The 19001-nt window shown below is 39.4% G+C and overlaps 1 protein-coding gene across 3 annotated transcripts in view; it reads right to left on the reverse strand.

Annotated features, from left to right (window-relative positions):
- Positions 1–19001, reverse strand: part of KDM3A (lysine demethylase 3A) — a 32847-nt gene that overhangs the window by 1913 nt on the left and 11933 nt on the right. For all 3 annotated transcript variants that reach the window (XM_076335717.1, XM_076335716.1, XM_076335718.1), the window contains 14 exons: positions 16495–17066; positions 15009–15210; positions 12453–12667; positions 9254–9406; positions 8931–9026; positions 8475–8602; positions 6529–6715; positions 5849–6018; positions 4800–5036; positions 4209–4380; positions 3159–3249; positions 2442–2572; positions 1503–1622; positions 1276–1415 (listed from right to left, as the gene is read on the reverse strand). In XM_076335717.1, the coding sequence (XP_076191832.1) occupies positions 1276–1415; positions 1503–1622; positions 2442–2572; positions 3159–3249; positions 4209–4380; positions 4800–5036; positions 5849–6018; positions 6529–6715; positions 8475–8602; positions 8931–9026; positions 9254–9406; positions 12453–12667; positions 15009–15210; positions 16495–17066 (2614 nt within the window). The remainder of the gene's footprint in view (positions 1–1275; positions 1416–1502; positions 1623–2441; positions 2573–3158; positions 3250–4208; positions 4381–4799; positions 5037–5848; positions 6019–6528; positions 6716–8474; positions 8603–8930; positions 9027–9253; positions 9407–12452; positions 12668–15008; positions 15211–16494; positions 17067–19001) is intronic.

The following is a 19001-nucleotide window of genomic DNA, read 5'->3' on the forward strand; positions in this document are numbered from 1 at the left end:
GGAAATGCAAGTAAACCCAATTTACAGTAAGAAGAAACAGAAGGGTTAAGTGACTCACGTGTGTTCACAGTGGGAACCACTGTCCCATATGGGATCAATACTCTTACACTATAGCCTGTAACTGGAAGAAACTACAGAGTGTGGAATTCAGTGGGTGCCTGCCCGAGACCAGCACTAGTCAGTGTGCTCACTGACCATAACAGAGGATGCTAACTAGATTTTCAGGAGATACAAGGCTGCGAGGCACAACAAGCACTTTAGAAGAGAAATTTGGGGGCTGTGGGGAAAGAATTTCTGCAAAAAGTTCCAGTGTAAATCCAATTTGCTGTGGCAACCATTTACACCCGGGACTGTAGCCCAAAAACTCATTTGGGAGGAGACAAACAGCTTGGTTCTACCACAAGACAAGCAGCTGCAAGCCCCTCACCTGCAGGCAAGTATGCTACAAGGGACCAAGAGGTGCAAGGCACAGATGTCAAAACTCAAAATGCCAACACTTATCAAATTCAGCATCATGTTTTATCAGGTATAAGATTTGTTCTTTGTTAATACTAAACAAATTTGCTGTAGCCTCTCTGAGCTTCCGCCCAAGACAGCAGTCAGGCTGACAAGGCCAACAGCTGTTCAGATCATCCCATTTATCCTTTGAAACATGAACGTATTAGCTCTTTCCAAAAGAAGTTCCAGAATTAAGACCACCAAGAACTCCAGACCATTTGTGGTGAATTTCAATACTGAAACAAGCCCTTTTGGATGTAGTATCACATCTCTACTAAACCTTTAACTCCCATGAAAACATTCACCCAAAATACCTCATGCTTTTCCCCTTAATCCAAACCTCATGAAGGTATGGGGAAAAAAAAGGTAGGAAAAGGGAGAGAACAAGGAAGAACTTTATGCACCACACACTGCTGTGACATTTCCCAAGAACGTCTCACATGCATGCTTTATAGAAGGATCTAGTTTAAGATTAAACTGTGTTTTTGCTTAAATCTAAACCAGCTGGTTTTTTGTTCATTACGTAACATCATTACTCATGCTATAAGAAGTGCAGGCAAAAGCAGTGTATCTACATACAGGGTAACTTCAAGCTTCAACTCGCTACCCTCCTCAGATCCTACAAGATTCACGGCACACGAGAAGTTTTGTCTTGGATACAACTCAAGTACATTTGTTTCCAGAGCAACTGGCACAGAAAGGAGGAAAAAAGTCCAAGGATACATATTTGCAAGCTTACGCCGACATAAGATCAGTTTTTAAGATACAACAGCTTACCTTTTTAAGGAATTCCCGGATCTTCTCTGTATCTTTAGCAGCATAAATGTGCCACAGAGCTCCAGGTTTTTCTCGACTTTCAGTAAAACGCTTAATTGTCAATTCATCAGAATCACCATCTTGTATGGTTTTAAGCACTTCTGTTGAGAGTAAACACGAGCAGTTACACTGAAGGACCTTCCCTCCAACCGCAGAAATAACCCCCCAGGACACAAGAAAGACTTTACCTTCTTCTTGGTCAGCCTGGCCTTTGGGGATACCCACATAAACCATAACATTAGCTGCATCAGACACATCTAAATGGAGGTTTGTTGTGCCGTATTTTCTATCCTCTGGTGTTATTAAGCCTGGGGAAAAGAAAGGAAAAAAAAAAGAAAAAGAAGAGTAGGAGGTACATTAGTAAGACCAAAAGAAACCTTATGCCACTCTCAGCAGCACTATCTGAAAAGACCAGAGAGCTTTTACTTTTCTCAGCAAATGATTCCAGCAATATACTTGACATCCAGGACCTTGCCCCACCTTGTTTGTGTCTTCCCAAGTGATCAGTTTACAGGCTCACACATCGATCTGTATCTATACCTAGCTTGTATGATATATAAACGTCACATTTAAGTCCTGCTAGAAGAGGGTTTCTATAGCAGTTTAGAACAAAGCATTCTCAGAAACAGTCTCTTTTTTACTCTAAAAGGCAGCTGCTACAGTATTTACTAGCCACGATCTCTTTTCTGGCCATGATCACGCTTAGTTTTAAATGCCTTTTGAGTGACAGCAGATGAACTAACCATGGAAAGACGTGCTCGAGAAGAGATTAAAAACTAAATGACACAGCCCAAAAAGGAGAACAAAAATGATACAGCCAGAAGCAGCAAAACAACAAATACACGTGGCCAGCTGTAGGAAAGAGACACTGTGTATACATGTGTGGAGCAAGTTGGTTGGAAGACTGGTAATAAATATTATTGGCTTGACACCACCTGGACAGAAAACATTTGATAAAATCATATAATGCTCTGGACACCACTAATACCTAGAAGTGAGCCAAAATTAGGTTTTCAGATCAATGGGATTAATCAAATTGTTTACAACAGCAAGGATTCAGTTAGTTTACAGTACATTTTAATTTGAATGTGTGGACAACATAACCTTTAGAGTGAAAAATTCCTTACCATACGCATTGTACATCTTAGGGCCCAAATCTGGTCGTACAAAATAGTTGGGAAGTCGAGAGGCAAGGTTGAGCTTGCCGCCCCTCCTAGTGTATTCTGGCAATGGAATATTTTTCATCAAATCATCAAACCTAAAGTAATACAGCACAATTTAATGTTAGGAACTGATAAAAAAAAAGCAGACTAAAATAAACTGCAACAAAAGCTTTCTCCAGTCAAGAAACTGTACTCCTTCCCCCAGGGGGTTTACTGGACACCGTGAAAAGGAACAAAACAAGCAAGACACAGGAATATAGCAGATAAACAAATTTAACTGCTCTGGAGTAATGCTATTTCCTTGTGTAATCATCTCAACTGATATCAAATAGAGTAAGTCACAATGCTTAAAAACATTTGGCAAAAAAATAAGCTTCAACTGAACTTTAGATTTCAAAATAACTCAGGCTTTTAGGAAGCTTCCAAAGTTTAACCAACCATTAGCAATTTTAGGTATTCACTTTACTTGGCAATAAATACAATGAACTACCTAAAAATTTATCATCAAACTTGTTTAGCATTTCCAGCTATGTCAGGCATCTCTGAGAAACAAAGTGATTCACGTGTGACCAACTGCTTCTCAAAGCTGAAGCAGGTGTCAAAATGTAACAGTATTCCTACATTCCGTCCTTTTGGGGGTGTACCACACAAATGATGAACAGTTTCTTTGTAAATTCATACCGAGAAGGCATCATATCTCTGAAGTCTTCTCCTGGAGGCCAGTCTTTAAGCTTCAACACCATTGGCTCTCCTTCTTCTGTTCTCAGGCGACCTATTGTCAAATAGTAATGAGTCTTAGTTTTTAATAGTTGTACAACTCAAAATCCAAAGAATCAAGACAAAGAAATCCTTATCTTAGTTTAAAATCATGTTCATTCCACAACTATTTATGTAGAACCAAAGACATACAAGTTCATCTGACACCACAGGTGGGTATTACTGCCATGACAAACGTGTTACAACAGGAGATTTTGGACTAAACAAGTGGCATCTACCAGCTCCCCTGCCCAAGAACTTCCTACAATTTGGCTCAGGCAACTGTTTCGCTTTTGAGGCTAGAGTAGCTGATGATAAAGCCAAATCTTTTCAAAGATCAAGTAACAGAAAAGAAAGGTGTAAGTGAGCCTTCCACCTCCTGCTCTTCTTGCCCCAAGTACCAAATTCTGTAAGCTTACATCACACAAACAGATGAAGTAGAACTCCAGATGCCACGGCAAGTATTAATTCTCCTGGAAAAAGTTTGTTTTCACCTAGAAGCGATAACAATGCCAAACCTCACGCTCACCTCCCCTAAACCCATTTTTATACAAAATAACTTTAGTTCCTTAGGAACAAAAGGCACCTGCAAGTTAAAAACAGCAGAACCCAATTACCTGGTGAGCACCGAGCCTACACATGCTCTTTTATGTTTCACTCAACTGGGCAAAAACACTGACAGGTAAACCTACGTGCTAGGAAGATCCCAAACTTTCTTAGAATGCTTCCCCAAAAGACTAAAGGCAGCCAAACATACTCCTGCTGAAGGAGAGTCCTCTATGGGGCTGACAGTTTCTATCCAGTCCACCATCCCGCAAGCATACACGGGGAGAATGCATTGCAGACGCACTGCCCAGGATGAAGAAAAAAGCCTGGAACATCTTTTACGCTGCTTAAGGATGACAAATCTATGCTAGGGCAAAATTATTGCTGCGGAATATTTTACCTATTGGAACAAAAATTCACACTACTTACTTGAAGTATCTTCAAATCCATCCCAGAAATCCCCTACAGTAGCTCCAGTGATGATTTCATTGGTCCTGCAGTTAACCAGATCTACTTCCTGTTGGCCAAATTCCTTCCTAAAGGACTCCGGTCTCCAGAGGTCTGCATTTAATTTGTGATGCACTCCTGACACCATTACAGGCTACAAAGAAGAATAATATATTCTCAAGAATTTTTAAACACAAAAAATTCAAATTCCAAGCAGAATAGGGTAATGCATAAAACGTACTGACCATTTGAACACAGGCACTTTGCGAACACTGTATTTTCCAAAATAAATGCTCAGCCTGCCGTACCAGAATTATGCCGTGCATTTGATCGTTCTTTATTTCAAGCTATGAGGCAGCTTTTTATACAGAGCCGTAAGTTCAGCAGTGTGTTTAGAAACTGATTTTGAATAGTAAAATATACGTCCTTTTATCCAAGGATCTAACAGTGTTCATGTAGTACATTTTATGAAGGTTTAGCGTTGCTTATCATTGCACTAAGTTTGTACCTGCACCTCAATTAAAGGGCAAAGCACATGAACTGAAAATGGAAAAAGCAGAAAAAATTAAATACCTGTCCCTGCTTCCAGCACTCCCTGAAGACATTCCAATTACTTTCATTGTTGGGATCTTGAAGGCATAGCAAGCGGTTATCACATAACCAGTAGTGAGGCGTATCAAAGCCCATTATCGTAGGCTTTATAGTCAGTCCTTGAGGTTTCTTAGGCAAGTCTGTAATGGTTCTATTTTGCACCAGGGAAGCAAAAATGTCATCAAGGATTTTGGGTGTACTCTTGAGTCCATTGTCTGTCTGAATTAAAAAAACAAACAAACAAACGAGAAAGAAGAACAAAAAAAGAAGTTGGTGCACTTTTCTGTTGCCTTGTCCTGCAGACTTTCAAGAAGGTATTTGCCACTTTCAAAATTTTTCACTTGAGCAGTTTCTCGTGCAGAGAAACAAAAATCTGCAGAACTTTGCTGTCTAGAAACTCACCATCATTAAATGCCAATGCCATTTCTGACACTTTGTCTACAGCATTCTGGCACAAGAAGTTCTGCTCTGATTTACATTTCAGCAACGCTGCAGAAAACCATGAAATGCAGCACGGAACAGGACTTTCTTTATATCAAAGAACAGAAATACGGTTTCATCAAGGAATTCTCAAGGCAAATATTCTACCCCACCATTCTGAAGCCATATCTGTAAGAGCAAACAAAGCCCAGGAACACCTGAAGTGAACCAGTCTGCAAACGAGGTATGAGAAAGATAGTCACCCACCACAGAATATTTTTCCCTCCATCCATAAGTTCCTTCTTTTGTGAGTCTAACGGACATGCCAATTAATGCAACTGCCAGACACTAGCCTAAGTAATTCACCTGTTTTATCACTTGGTTCCCAGTCCCTCACCAAGCAAGACTTGCTCATAGCACCACTAAGCTACTACTCTAGAAAGCATTAACTGAAGCAGTGCAACATAGACACTGAATTAAGTCCTTTTTCCCAAACGAAGACAGAATTTTACCTACGGTGACAAAATGTCTGTAGCAGTTGTTCACAGGTTTAGAACAGTAGTCTAAGCCTGGTATCAACTCAAACCTGTAAAACAACATTTTTCACATACCTTTCCTCCAGAAGAGTTCAACAGATTCCGCAAGAAACCTGTGTTATTGTTGCTCACAGGTGTTAATATTGCACTGTTGAACGTCTGCAGGGCTGCAGCAGGCTTAGCTAAACTAGGGAGTGTCTGAAGTGGTTTATTTTCATTCTTTGAAATAGGTATGAGGAGTTTCTCTGAAATGAAGGAAAGAACACATCTGAGAACAAAGCAAGGATTAATCCTCTGAACTATGAGAAGTATATGCTTTGGATTTACATGCTTTGGATTTTTTTTTTTAAGACAAGATACTCCTGTATGCATACATGTAGATATGTACGTAAAGATATATATATCTCTCTCTGTCTCCTCTCAATACATGCAGATGAAATACTCCTTTCACTTAACTTTTTCAATACTCCAAAGTTTTTAAAACCACATGTTCTAAAGTAAATACATTCTCAAATTGAATTTCCAAGAATACTTGCATCAATGGGATGTTAACCCAGTTTTCAAAAAAGAATACGCTAACCCTGCCAGGTTTTACTCCAAGTCATTGCCATGGACCAGTTTTGCAGTACAGGCACTGAACGCCCATCCCAGCATGCAGATTGTATCATTCTCAACACACGATATTGCTGGGTTTGATCTATATTCTTCTGAAAAACAGCCACAAAGGGTTCACTCTTCACTGGTTCTGCACATACCTTTGTTTTCTTTATTCACGTTTCCACTTGTTAGGTTTGATAGCCAACTTAATGAAGGAGAAGTATTGACTGAAGTAGTTTGTTTACTTCCAACTGCTGATTTTAGAGGAGGATCGTGTGTAGCGACTTGTGGGCTCAAGACGAAACTGTTATGTTGAAGGCTGGTCCTCTCTCCAGCTACCAAGTTCTGAAAAAACAAAGTGAGAACTTGATTAGACAAACACTCTACTCAAGAAGGGGAAGCAAGCCCTTCCAAGTCTGATTTCATTCTTTTACCCAAAAATGGTTTGGCCCTTAAAAAAAAAAAATCTGATCTCCACAAGAGGTCAGCATTGCATCTCAGTATCAGCCAGCTATGGAGATCCAGCAGGATTTGGGATCTCCCAACTTGAAGAGCAGGCAATAGAGTCCATTGCCGCTCAAGCCAAGCACAGGAAGCTTGAGTTTCCCAGATGCATTTTCTAGGACTGCTTTGGGAACCAAATGCAATTGTAATAGCTGCTCTCTCATAATTCTAGTGATGTTTCAGACCAGGGCTAAGCTGGAGGTCTAGTTCAGTAGATTAAAACAAATACATTGGGCTCCCACATTTTTGTCTTAAGAAGGTGGCAGAAGTCCACTCACATGCCAGGTCTAAAATACAGCTGCATGTGAGTGCAGCATCGGCTTGGCCAGCACAACCCAAGCACAGGACCCGCTGTACATCTCCTATGCAGTTCATTTATCTACTTGTTTGGAGATTCTAGATAAAACAGGCTAACCAGAACTACTGCTTTAGCCTAGAATTCCTGCATGACTGGCTAAATTTTTCCTCTATGCTCAAAGACTTTCCAAAAAAGAAATTATTCTGCACCTGCGTCTACCTATTGCTAGGTTCTTTATTTTATCTCTTAATGACAGCTGATGCTTGGTAAGGATTTCAAACATAATATAAAACGCCTCAAACTTTAATAAGCTTATCCTCACACAACTAGTGCAGTGACATAAAATGAAGTAGTATTTACCTAATTTTACAGAAAGAGAGGTATAGATAAATTTCAATGCAGCTGTTTGTCCAGGGTCACAGAGGAAATCTCAAGAAATAGAAGACTGAAGCTAGGTCAGTCATAGGCTAAATTTTGAATCACGTAACCACCTTCCTTGCTTTTAACACTTCACAATATTTTTTGTCTCTTCTATTGATTACCAACCCCAAAATCAAGTTCAGCCTGCTTCTCACACTTAAGAGAACACATTTATTCTCAAAATAAGTTTACAAATAAGCACACAACAAAATTAAAATTACTTAATTCATCTGTTTTCTTGCAAGATGCTGCAAAACTAAGCCATTAATTTGTGCTCTATTTTCAAAAGCAAAAAAAAATACTACATCCATTTATAAATAAACATATGGTAGGGCTTTGTTTGTTTGTTTTTTTAATATGAGCAGCAATCTTCCTACCAGGATTCCCAGAGAAATCAGTGCTTCTCCATACTGCTCTAGCCCTCACAATTTTATTCATGTTTAGTTCTTTTATGAATTCCAGTGCTCTTCCACCCTACTTGTTCTTTGAGATGCTGCATGTATTACATCTCCAGGACCCAAGGGATATAGCCTACACTTCGCAACCATTCCCACTAGTCTGTTCTTAAGACTCTTCTCTTAAGGGTTCTCTCAATCTAATCCTATTTTTGCTCTAAAAAATCTTCACTGAGCATTTTTCAAGGATAGGTCACTTACTGAGGCATCAGCATGTCAAAGGGACACATGGCGATTTTCCCCAAAGAACTGAATCAGAGAAGATGAATACTGAACACAAATTTTGGACAAAAACCTACAGGGTGGGGTTATCAGTAGAGATCAGGATTGGCATACCTACAAAGTCAATTACCATTGGCTTCAAATATGGGTAGCAGACTGGGGCAAACCTATACTACACAGACATAGTGTGAGACAGTAGCAATACCTGTTTGGAATCCTCCTTTAGAGTTGGCTTTGATAGTGCCTTGAACTGCTTATTTGCACAAGGACAATTTGCCTTTATTCCCCATTTTGTTCTTACGGAGTGAACGATATCACCAACATCATAGAGAGCTGAAGGAAGAGAGTCATTAGTGAGCTCACGTGTACTTAGAACAGCCAACATTCAATAACACTTTTTAAGAAATTGTGTATGCTATGCAGGTAAACAATAGTACACAGACACAGTTCACCATTAAACAAGAAGTTTTGCTACTTTTTTGTAAAGGTCAAAGATAATAAAATAGCACTAAGTACACAGGCTACTCCAGTCTTTGGACAATAAATACTAAGCTTTTACTAACTTTATTACTAAAAAACCCCTCACTCAGTACAGTATCAACAACATACAAAAGACAAAGGCCTACAGCATTTTTTCACCCCAATCAAATATTTAAAATACCTTTTCCAGGAATTATTTGTGTAGGCATTAGATTCTCTGGTTCATGTACCTGCCCCTTCACACATTTAAACCAGGAGAAAGTATCCGAGTCATCATCTGTAAAACAAAACCATTAAATCGTTTTATTAGCACATCTTTCATCCTCCCCTGGAAAGCTACATATTTTACTATTACTGATATACCAAACCACAGGTCTACAACATGTTCTTTTTGTTGGGAAGGCTTATTGTCTTGTTTAAGGTTGTTATTGACTTCCAAGTTCAAAATGCAGGTTTTCTTTCCCCTCTCCTCGCTTTGTTTAAAGTAGCAATATGCATTCTCACCTTCATGTAAGCTTTTTTTCTTCATCCTGTAACAATCCACACACACGCCAAAGCCGCACTTAGAGCAGACCCAATGAAGGTTGAAGATTGTGGTGTCACAGACATCACACATTTCTCGAACTCCACGAACGGCACGCTTCCAGGCTACCTGTCCTGTGGCAATTGACAGATTAGTCAAAGGGTTAGTTTAAACAAAACAAAATATTTGCATGTTAAATATAGCTACATTAAAACACTTTAATGATATAAAACTCAGACTTGTTTTTGTACTGGAACTCCAAAACAAAGCCTTTGCTGTTACAGATTCAGAAAAGTAGGCCCAGAACAGAGTCTAAGCAATCAAGACCATTTTGCTTTCTCCTGTGCAGCACCAACTACATCCGTTACTCCTGATATGTACTTGCCCAAGTTAACACGGACACTGCTGACATTCTCCTAAGTGGAAATTCCACAGCCACCCTAGAAAAAAATTAAGTTACTACTAGCAAGCTAAGCTTAATGTCTGGCTTGCCACAACCAGCTTGTCCTTGTTCTCTATTCAATAGCATAGTGGGCAAGTAGTTCTCTTCCTTTTAGTAGGTTTCCTATATGTTTATAGGCAGGTATCAGACCTTCTCAGAATGGGGAGCTCTTCTCTGAAGAACTGACCACTGCTGTTCAGGTTTCTTATGTACCCATTATATTCCACCTTTCCTCACCCAAAGTCACTTCAGTTCACCCAAAACATCCCAACTATTGACAGATCTTCCAAAAAAATTACAAGCCCTTCCACGGCTACATTATGTACAGATTATTTTAGCCTGATCTTCATTTCATTATGTCACCAGCTAGAAAACTAGACTAGACAAAAAGCACACATCTGCCTCCTCCTACCTCCTTCCACACTTGTAACTTCTCTGAAACTTTTCTGCCCACAACGTTTCTTAATTTTAAAAGCATGTTATAAGAGACCATGTCCTAACGTGTGCTAAAAAAACCACACCAGGATCCAAGACATCTGTTGCTTTTCTTCTGTATAATGCCCATTAACTATGTATGGAACAAAACTAGAATAGCTTGGCACAATTTGTTCTTAAGTAGGAGGTAAAAATTGTTTGACTACTTGCTTCAAAATTCTTCCAGGAGACAGAGGTCTAAATATCACCAGCTCCATTCTTCTCTGCCTTTTAAAAACATGCACGATATTTACCATTTTCTAGGCCAATCCTCCAATTTCCCCGAAACGGGATGAAGGGGTTTTTTTTGTTATCTTTTGCATGTCATTTCATATTTCAGTTTTCTGAATTTTGTCCTTTTTCACTCCTCCTATTCTTTTGTCTCCTCTTTCTGCAGGTCTCCTTTTGGCACTTGGTGGCCAAGGAGCAACGTGACCTAACAAGCTGTTCTTTCTACACTGGTCAATCTTTTACCACAGAGGGACAGTTTCACTTATGCTTTTCTACTAATCCTTTAAGGAACTCTCTTTAAGGAAGCTCTCACAAATAATTTTGTCCCTCACACTTGTTTGTCTTGTGGCTCTACCTACCAGCCTGGTAACTCACCAGTAAAAGAATGAAGGGCTGACCCTGAGACATACGGTGCAGTGCAAAAATATTCAAATATAAATGATCCCCTAAAAAGTAGTATCTGGACAAAATATTTTGACATTTTGGAAAAGGTCAGTTTGTAAGAGACAGAATTTTTATGAAAAGGTATAATTTCAACTGAACTCTGCCAAGAAAGTTTACCATAACTTCAAATCATGGTGGCAGAAGAATCTACCTTTTTCCTGTGCCAACTGAGTGAGCACTCTTTCACTGAACTGTTCAAAGAAGAATGAATATCTAGACCGCAAATTTCTTCTTTCCTACCCAGGGCATTAAAAATATCCTCCATTTTAATGCAATTGAGTTCCCTTACTCTGACCAGCCAGGGCAATAAACAATCAAAGAGGAATTAATGACATCTTGCTCCTTTCAAACCAACTCCAGAACTCACATGTGTCTTTTTTTTAAGCAGAGGATGTTTCTTTCAGCAGAGGATGTTTCTTGTAGGTATGCTAACAGATGCATCCTCTGCTATTAAGAAACACCACACCTCCCCTTTGTTTAATGAATTCCACCCAAAATTTCATCCTTCTGAAAGCGTTTCAGTATTCCAGTCTGTACCTCTCACTCTGGCTATTGATACTTTGGCTCTGCAGGCCTGAATATGTTTGAGTTCAAGTGAAGAGCAGAGCTTGCAGATTCCAAGTAGTCCAGGGTAAGACCCCACAGCTAGCATTTCTGAAATATCTCAAGTCTTCCCTCCCCCTTTGAAGGGCATTCAAGCCTGTTCCGTTTTTTTCCTTCTATTCAAAACCTTGGAGTGACTGGTAAACTGATATTATCTTTACATATAATGTCAATAACTACCCAAATGCAGAAGACATTGGGTACACAGTCTTCTAAACTGTACTGCATCTCGGTCATATAGCTATAATCCAAAAAACAAACATCGTTTTAAGAGTCATTCTACTCTGAGAAGTGATTATGTGAGATCACAACCTTCCTTCCCCATCTGTCTGCTCATGTTTCCCACAAAAAGGTTCTGATGTGGCCAAAAATCTGTGTTTGAGGATGCAAGGTTTGCCCTGTCCGCACTGATGAAGCTCTACAGTCAGTTACCCCATCAGTAGCACCTCTCTGGCCTACTCCCAGTAGGGCTGTACATATGATCACTTGGAACAGTCCTACTGGAAAATTTGAGGTGGAGGAAAAAGATTTCTTTACTGACTTGACAGGCAGCATTAGGTCTGTTATGCAGTAACAACAAAATAGGACTAAAGCAATCTAACAGACTCTGTGCAGTCAAAGTGAAAGCTTTATTTCATTTACATGCTAAGAATAGATTGTTGTCAGCTGCCTGCTATTTTTTTTTTTTTTACACTTCATTTCATAACAGAATTACACTCTCTGCAACATGAAAAGTAATTTGATAAACTGAGAAAGAAATCTTCTGACATAGAGAAGGGTAGAATTACTTTCCCCCTGCCTGTGAGCAGAGCTGTGGACACTAGCTCACACTAGATCTTTACCATTACCTCTCTGACAAGAGAGGGAAACACTCAAGTCTTATATGACATTTCCAAAGCATACAATATATTTCACACAGGTCAGAAGCTTGAAGTTTCACATAAAGCTATTAAAATACATATTATTTTAATAAAAATTTATCTTACTGTGTGGTTCAATTGTAGACATAACTTCTTTTTCAGATATCACTAGCTGACAAAAGTGGTCTCCGATGTTGGCTAGGATATACTTCGCTGTGTCGAGATCTAGACCCACAACATTTTTTGATAAAGGTAGCCACAAGCTAATAGCCTCAGGGTCATACTTATTTGGAGTTAAGAAACCTTCCTCACGCAGTACTCCATGCTTATTAAACTGCAACCTGTGGAAAGAGGGGGGGAAAAGGAGAAAAACCCATCACCTCAAATGTTTTATTAGTTTACATTCATTCCAATGAGTCAATACCTGAACTGTAAACATGTATACTGTATGACAGTGAGTTTAACACTTAATGGTTGCAACAGACATGGGTAAACGTACTTGTCATTAGCATTAAACATGCTTAATGTACTGCTTGTTTAAAAAAAAGACTCAAAACATAATTTTTTGTAGTAAGGTAGATTTCCTAAAGATTTTTTTTATTCACACAAAACCAAATCAGGTTAACATAATTTTTAAAATGCATTGGCATTAAGGATCACATCTACAGGAGGTAACAGCACGAATCTAATCTAGAACTATGTACAACTCACAAGAAACATTAGAACACCTTAAAAATACAATATATTTCAGTAACAATTAATTTGGAAGTAGCTGCCAAAAAAAAATCCAGCAAAACTTGAGTAAGATATTCTTGAGTGATTCTGAGTAGATGGAAAGAATGAGATCTGTATTGTTAGTAGTTTATTAAATAAAAAACAAAATCAAGAGTTCTGCTCATGTTTTCAGGAACCTTTTTACTAAATGCTGTAGAGGGAAGTTGACTTCCAATGACAGCATGTGCTCACTACAGTGTTAAGTGCAGCAAGAAAACACGTGCTGCCAACTGATATCACCAGACAAATGCCATCTTCAGACTGCAGATTTCACATTCAATAAAAAGTTTCATCAGCTTCAAGTTCTAAACCGAAGGATTCGATTGCTTTGAAGTGCACTGCAAGTCTGGATTTTTACCCGGAGAAGATGAATTAGCATAGTCTGTTGTTACTCTGGTCTCACACGTTTTTGAACATTTCAATTAATGTCAGATTATCCCAAGATCTGAGGTTAAATAACAGATTAGTAACACATCTTTTTTTTTTTTTTAAACCTTTAGCTACAAAATGTGCAAGGGGGACGGTGTTGCAGTGGAAGAAGAATAAACCTCAAGAAACAAATGAAAGAGTGGAAGAGTATTTTTTTTTCCATGATCTTTAACTTTTCTGCTTTCAGTTTTCTCTCTTCAAAAGGTCTTCAGGCTTATGGCTTCTTTTTATTCTACCTAAAGACTCAAAAGAAAGTCATTCCTCCAAAAATCAAAAGGAAAACTGAAAATAAGTAAGTTTCCCATCTCCCTTGTGATAACTAGTATTTTTGCTTTTCCTCTCTAATATCACAAGCATTACCTTCTTCCCATAAAACACAGTCCATGCCTCAAAGCTTAAATGGGTGTGGGAGGAAATAAAAAGAAGCATGTAACAACATCTGGACATGAGATCAAATAGTTCATGGCAAAAATTTACACAACTTGAAAACAAAGGAAAGGACATGTTAAAAACAGACATACTGCAGTTTGACAACATCCACCCTGAGCTTTCAGACAGGCTTCAAGTAACAGTTTAACCTCTTTTTGAAAGGGTTCCTCATGGTGTCTTAAGACCTAAAGAGATAAAACATCAAAAGACCTTGACTGTTCAACTAAAGAATCAGGCTCTGGGGGCTGTGGGTAGATCTGAAGCTGCAGATCAGGTTTGGAAAAGCAACCACCGCTCCACAGTCACCAGGTTTTCCTTAAAATTGCCTTGCTGACCCTCCCCATCTGCCCTCCTGAAACCCAGTGAGTGTACTGATTAAACGTTTCTATGGCAAGCTTAAAGAAGTGGCACAAACTCTCAAGTGTAAAGCGGAACGAAGAAAGGAGCAACACAATGTAAATTATTATTTTGCCCATCACTATTCCATGACTCCAGCTGAAAGCCTCTGGCCACCTACTGCAACTCTCCCACAGCAGCAGATATATGTCTAACATTTCACATGTCCAGCTGCTAAACTTCGGGAGACATGCACAGCATCTACCCTCTCACAGTTATCTCCAATACTACTGAGCTGTAGCACTCAAACAAAACTCATGTTATCCCCATTGGCACTCATCCCAGAACAGCAAAATAAAGAGCTTGAAGTCCTGCCAAAATATTTTCTACTCAAATGAAGCAGTTAAAAAATTTCTAAGGCCTAAAAAAACACAGACAACCTCTCATTAGTTAGGTATATTAGCCTTATAGCTTAACAGCTACACACTGACATCTAGCAGTTTTGAACCAGAGACCTAAATGAGACCACTTTGACCAAATAACTGTTTTTTCATCTGTCCTGGAAGATGACGATCCATATTACAGCTACCAGTGAGCACTCAACAGCCCCCCTTTCAGAAAAGGAAAAAAGGGCCTATGTCCAACTCAGACGTGGGGCATGTTATTGACATTTAAAGAATATCAAGGTTTATATAGAGTCAAAATTGTTCTTACCTTCTAAAGTGAAAGAATCGACAAAAGACAGTGGAGTCTCTTTGCTCTTTGTTCTTCCGATAACTGTCCAAACGACATTCCCTGCATTTATGCAAGTGAGGTGCGATATTATTGCAGGAACCATCCTGTACAAATGCTTCTCCACTTTGCTGCAGCTTCTTCACTTTAGAAGCATCTGCTAAAATTGACTTGCGAACAATTACTGCAGGGAAGAGCAGTGTAGATTAGACAAGCTTCAGTTTCTCATATAAAGGTGCAAGCAGATGTATTTTAGTGAAAATCCATGTCAACTTTTCCTATAAGTTTCACATTACACTGAAACAAATTTATGCTAAAATATTTGCAGTTGGCAGAAATTTCTTTTCAGGTCAGTAGAAACTTTCTCAAGCTATAGTTCCACTGGAGCATAGTCTGTGGACCCAAGTTTCATAGCTCCTTTCGCTCCTCCACAGAGGAGTATTTTGAAAGAGCATCTGCTTTTAATGAAAGTTCTTCAGCTATCAGGGCTGGAGTACCCAAACACTGAGTAGACCAGGGCACAAAGCGACCACATTTCTCAAGTAATGAAGACAGAAGTACAACCTGGCCATTTCTCAGTCCTGTTTTCACCCTTCACGATGCAATGGCTTTCAGCATCTTACTATAACAGATGCCAGACATCTCTCTTCCTCCCACACATTGTGGATGAGGCCTAGCAGGACACAACAGTGACTGCTTGGCTGGCTGTGTACCCGTGTTAATTATGGAATAGCACGTGGTAATCCAAGACCAAGCAACATGAGATTGGAAAGAAAGAAGAGGTGGGTGTGTAGGGAGATTCCCAGAACCCTGAATGATCAGCTATACCGCCTGATGCACAGTGCAATATATAATATCAGAAGTCCAGCTCTTTAAACAGCTACAGCCTTTCTCATTCTGTCCCATGTGGAAAACTCGAAGAGCTCACCAAGTAGAACTGGGCCACTAAAACCATAGAAACAAGGTGGGTTGTTTTGGGGTTGAGTGGTTTTTGATTTTTTTTTTTTGGTTAGTTGGGTTTTTTTGTTCGTTTTGTTTTCAGAACAGTTATTAAATGAAAGCCCCTCTTGAACAAAGCTTTGTTGGGAACAACTTTCATCTCTCATCACGCTTACAAAATTTAGGACCATTGCTAAAAAAACCAGGCAGTCTCATTATGCCATCAGCATTTGCATTCCAAACAGAACCTTGTTTTTGTAACCCATTTTGCCATTCTGTTCTTGCATACATTTTGTAACAATTTATTTCTAGAAATTAATGATTAGCCCTTTTCTTTTATAAGGAAAGGACATTTTTCCTCAAGTTTGTTGCATTCCCCTTGTAAAAGAACCTACAAATGACTCAAATTCCAGATTCATTCACACAATTTAAATTACTAATTTTGCGTTCCTTACAAAGGACCTACTTGCATGTAGTTACACAGAAACTACAAGGACTTTCAAGTGACAGGAAGTTTTAAAATACTTACTATTATCCTGGACCTTGGCACTTCCAGTCCAAAAGCTTTCATTTTCACTTCTGTCATAAAGAATCTCATTTGAATTTCTTCTAATAAAAAATTCCATGTCTATCAGTTCATCAATCTTGTTTCCTTTGTGGCTGTTCTGGCTATTGCAATTGCTTTGTGATTTAACTCCAGACTCAGTAAAAGAGAGAAGATGAGCATCTGAGGTTGAGGGTCTACAATCTAAAGTCCGCTGCAGTTCAACAGTGCTACTGACTCTGGGTATTGCTATGGAGGAGCTAAGATGTTGCAACTGTTTTACAGAAATGCACTCTTTTGGAAAGTGTGTTGTGGGCTTTGTAAGAGGTTCATTTGTATTTTTCAGGTTGGTTCCTTTTTCATTAGCTGAATCAGTCAAAGATGAAGATCTTGAGGTTGTCAAAGAGGTATATTTACCATTTTGATCATTAAGATTCTGCGTTTGTTCTTTAGATATAAACCCCACTTTAGGAAAGGCCGTCAGATCTTCTTTCAATGGTTTAATTCCAGTACTAAGACAAGAAGGATGAGTTTCCGGTAAGCTTCGTCTACATGTGCTGAAACACACGACATGCATTAATTAGACAAAGAAAAAGGTGTCAAACAAATCAGGGCATCAGCTGCTCAATCTAGTCACATTTAAAGCTTGAAAGAAGAAATTTAATCATTTACTTTGAATTCTGATGTTCCAAGATTTTAAATTTTGTGTGAGGTTAAGTAGGTTTGTGTTTTTGAGGTGTTTTTTTTTTTTTGTTTAGGGGTTGGGGGGAGAGGGGGATTGTTTGTTTTTGTGGGTTTTGTTTGGTTTTGTTTTATGAGTTGGACAGAATGATAAAGCTGTACACACATGGAGGCACATACAAATTTAGGTACTGCTGCTACTCCACTACCTTCTCTCACAATCACACAAAAAGCTCAAATGAAAAAGATCATCTTTTCCACATTTATCTTGTGAGATATATACACAAAACTAAGCAGAAAAAACCTTATATGACTTTTTTTAAAGCTAAACCACAAAATTTGAGATTTCCTGTCACACTATTTCTACCATATATGTTCATTTTTGTGACAGAATTGGGGGCACAAGCACAAAATGCTAACCTTCAAATTATGCAAGTTAGGAAGGAGCTGTGATTACATGCAGGAAAACAGTTACGTGGCAAAATACAGTTCCCATACTTGCTATGGTCAGAGAACTGAATAAAACATACCCTTCATCTCAGGCCCCTGACTGCCTTTCCTCCTGGCAGAGCTGATGTAGAAGTTTGTATTTTGGAGACATTTATCTGATTGAAAAATGCGTGGACAACATGACTTCTAGAGCTAGATTTATAATGGAAATGCAGTATCAGCTCAAATTTGTTCAAGGGAAGTTTGGAGTGGGAAACTCCATACTGGAAGGTTTTACACCCAGTTGGACATTTTCTAGCCTCCTACAGGTAACAAAGTTTAAAGCCACTGGTGTTCAACAGAAATATAAGTGAGGACCTGTACTTGATCTGCAAGAAGCTAGCGTAAAGGACACCTGCCTGAATGAGTTCTATTTTTCTTGGGGGCAGGGGAGGAATGCGTTTGACAAAAAGCAGGCACCACACCTATGTATAACTGATCAGTTTACAGATGGGTACAATGAAGCAGTAACATCGGCTTGTGACACTGAAGGGCAACTACCTCAAAGTTAACACTGGTAATGTGCACTCGCAGCCCAGGCGGCCAACTGTATCCTGGGCTGCATCAAAAGAAGTGTGGCCAGCAGGTCAAGGGAGGTGATTCTGCCCCTCTACTCTGCTCTGGTGAGACCCCACCTGCAGTACTGCGTCCAGCTCTGGGGCCCTCAGCACAGGAACGACATGGACCTGTTGGAGCGGGTCTAGAGGAGAGCCACAAAAATGATCAGAGGGATGGAACAGCTCTCCTATGAAGAAAGGCTGAGAGAGTTGGGGTTGTTCAGCCTACAGAAGAGAAGGTTTCGGGGACACCTTATTGCAGCCTGTCAGTACTTAACGGGGGCTTATAAAAAAAGATGGCGGCAAACTTTTTAGCAGGGCCTGTTGCAACAGGACAAGGGGGAATGGTTTTAAACAAAGAGGGTAGATTTAGACTAGCTGTAAGGAAGAATTTTTTTACGCTGAGGGTGGTGAAACACTGGCCCAGGTTGCCCAGAGAGGTGGTAGATGCCTCATCCCTGGAACATTCCAGGTCAGGTTGGACGGGGCTCTGAGCAACCTGATCTAGTTGAAGATGTCCCTGCTTATTGCAGGGGGGTTGGACTAGATGACCTTTAGAGGTCCCTTCCAACCCAAACTATTCTATGATACTACAGAAAAGGAAAACATAGCATAAGCAAGCACGTTACATATCCAGGACAATTAAATCTAACACTTTGCCAATATTACAGAAGACTAGTTACTACAGTTCTTTAAAATGACCTCTGAATTTGTTTTGCCAAGAACTGGAGTTATTTTTGGAGGAAAAGTCTGCATAAGCATAAA

This window comes from Aptenodytes patagonicus, chromosome 4 (genome assembly GCF_965638725.1).
Source record: "Aptenodytes patagonicus chromosome 4, bAptPat1.pri.cur, whole genome shotgun sequence".
Taxonomy (NCBI): domain Eukaryota; kingdom Metazoa; phylum Chordata; class Aves; order Sphenisciformes; family Spheniscidae; genus Aptenodytes; species Aptenodytes patagonicus.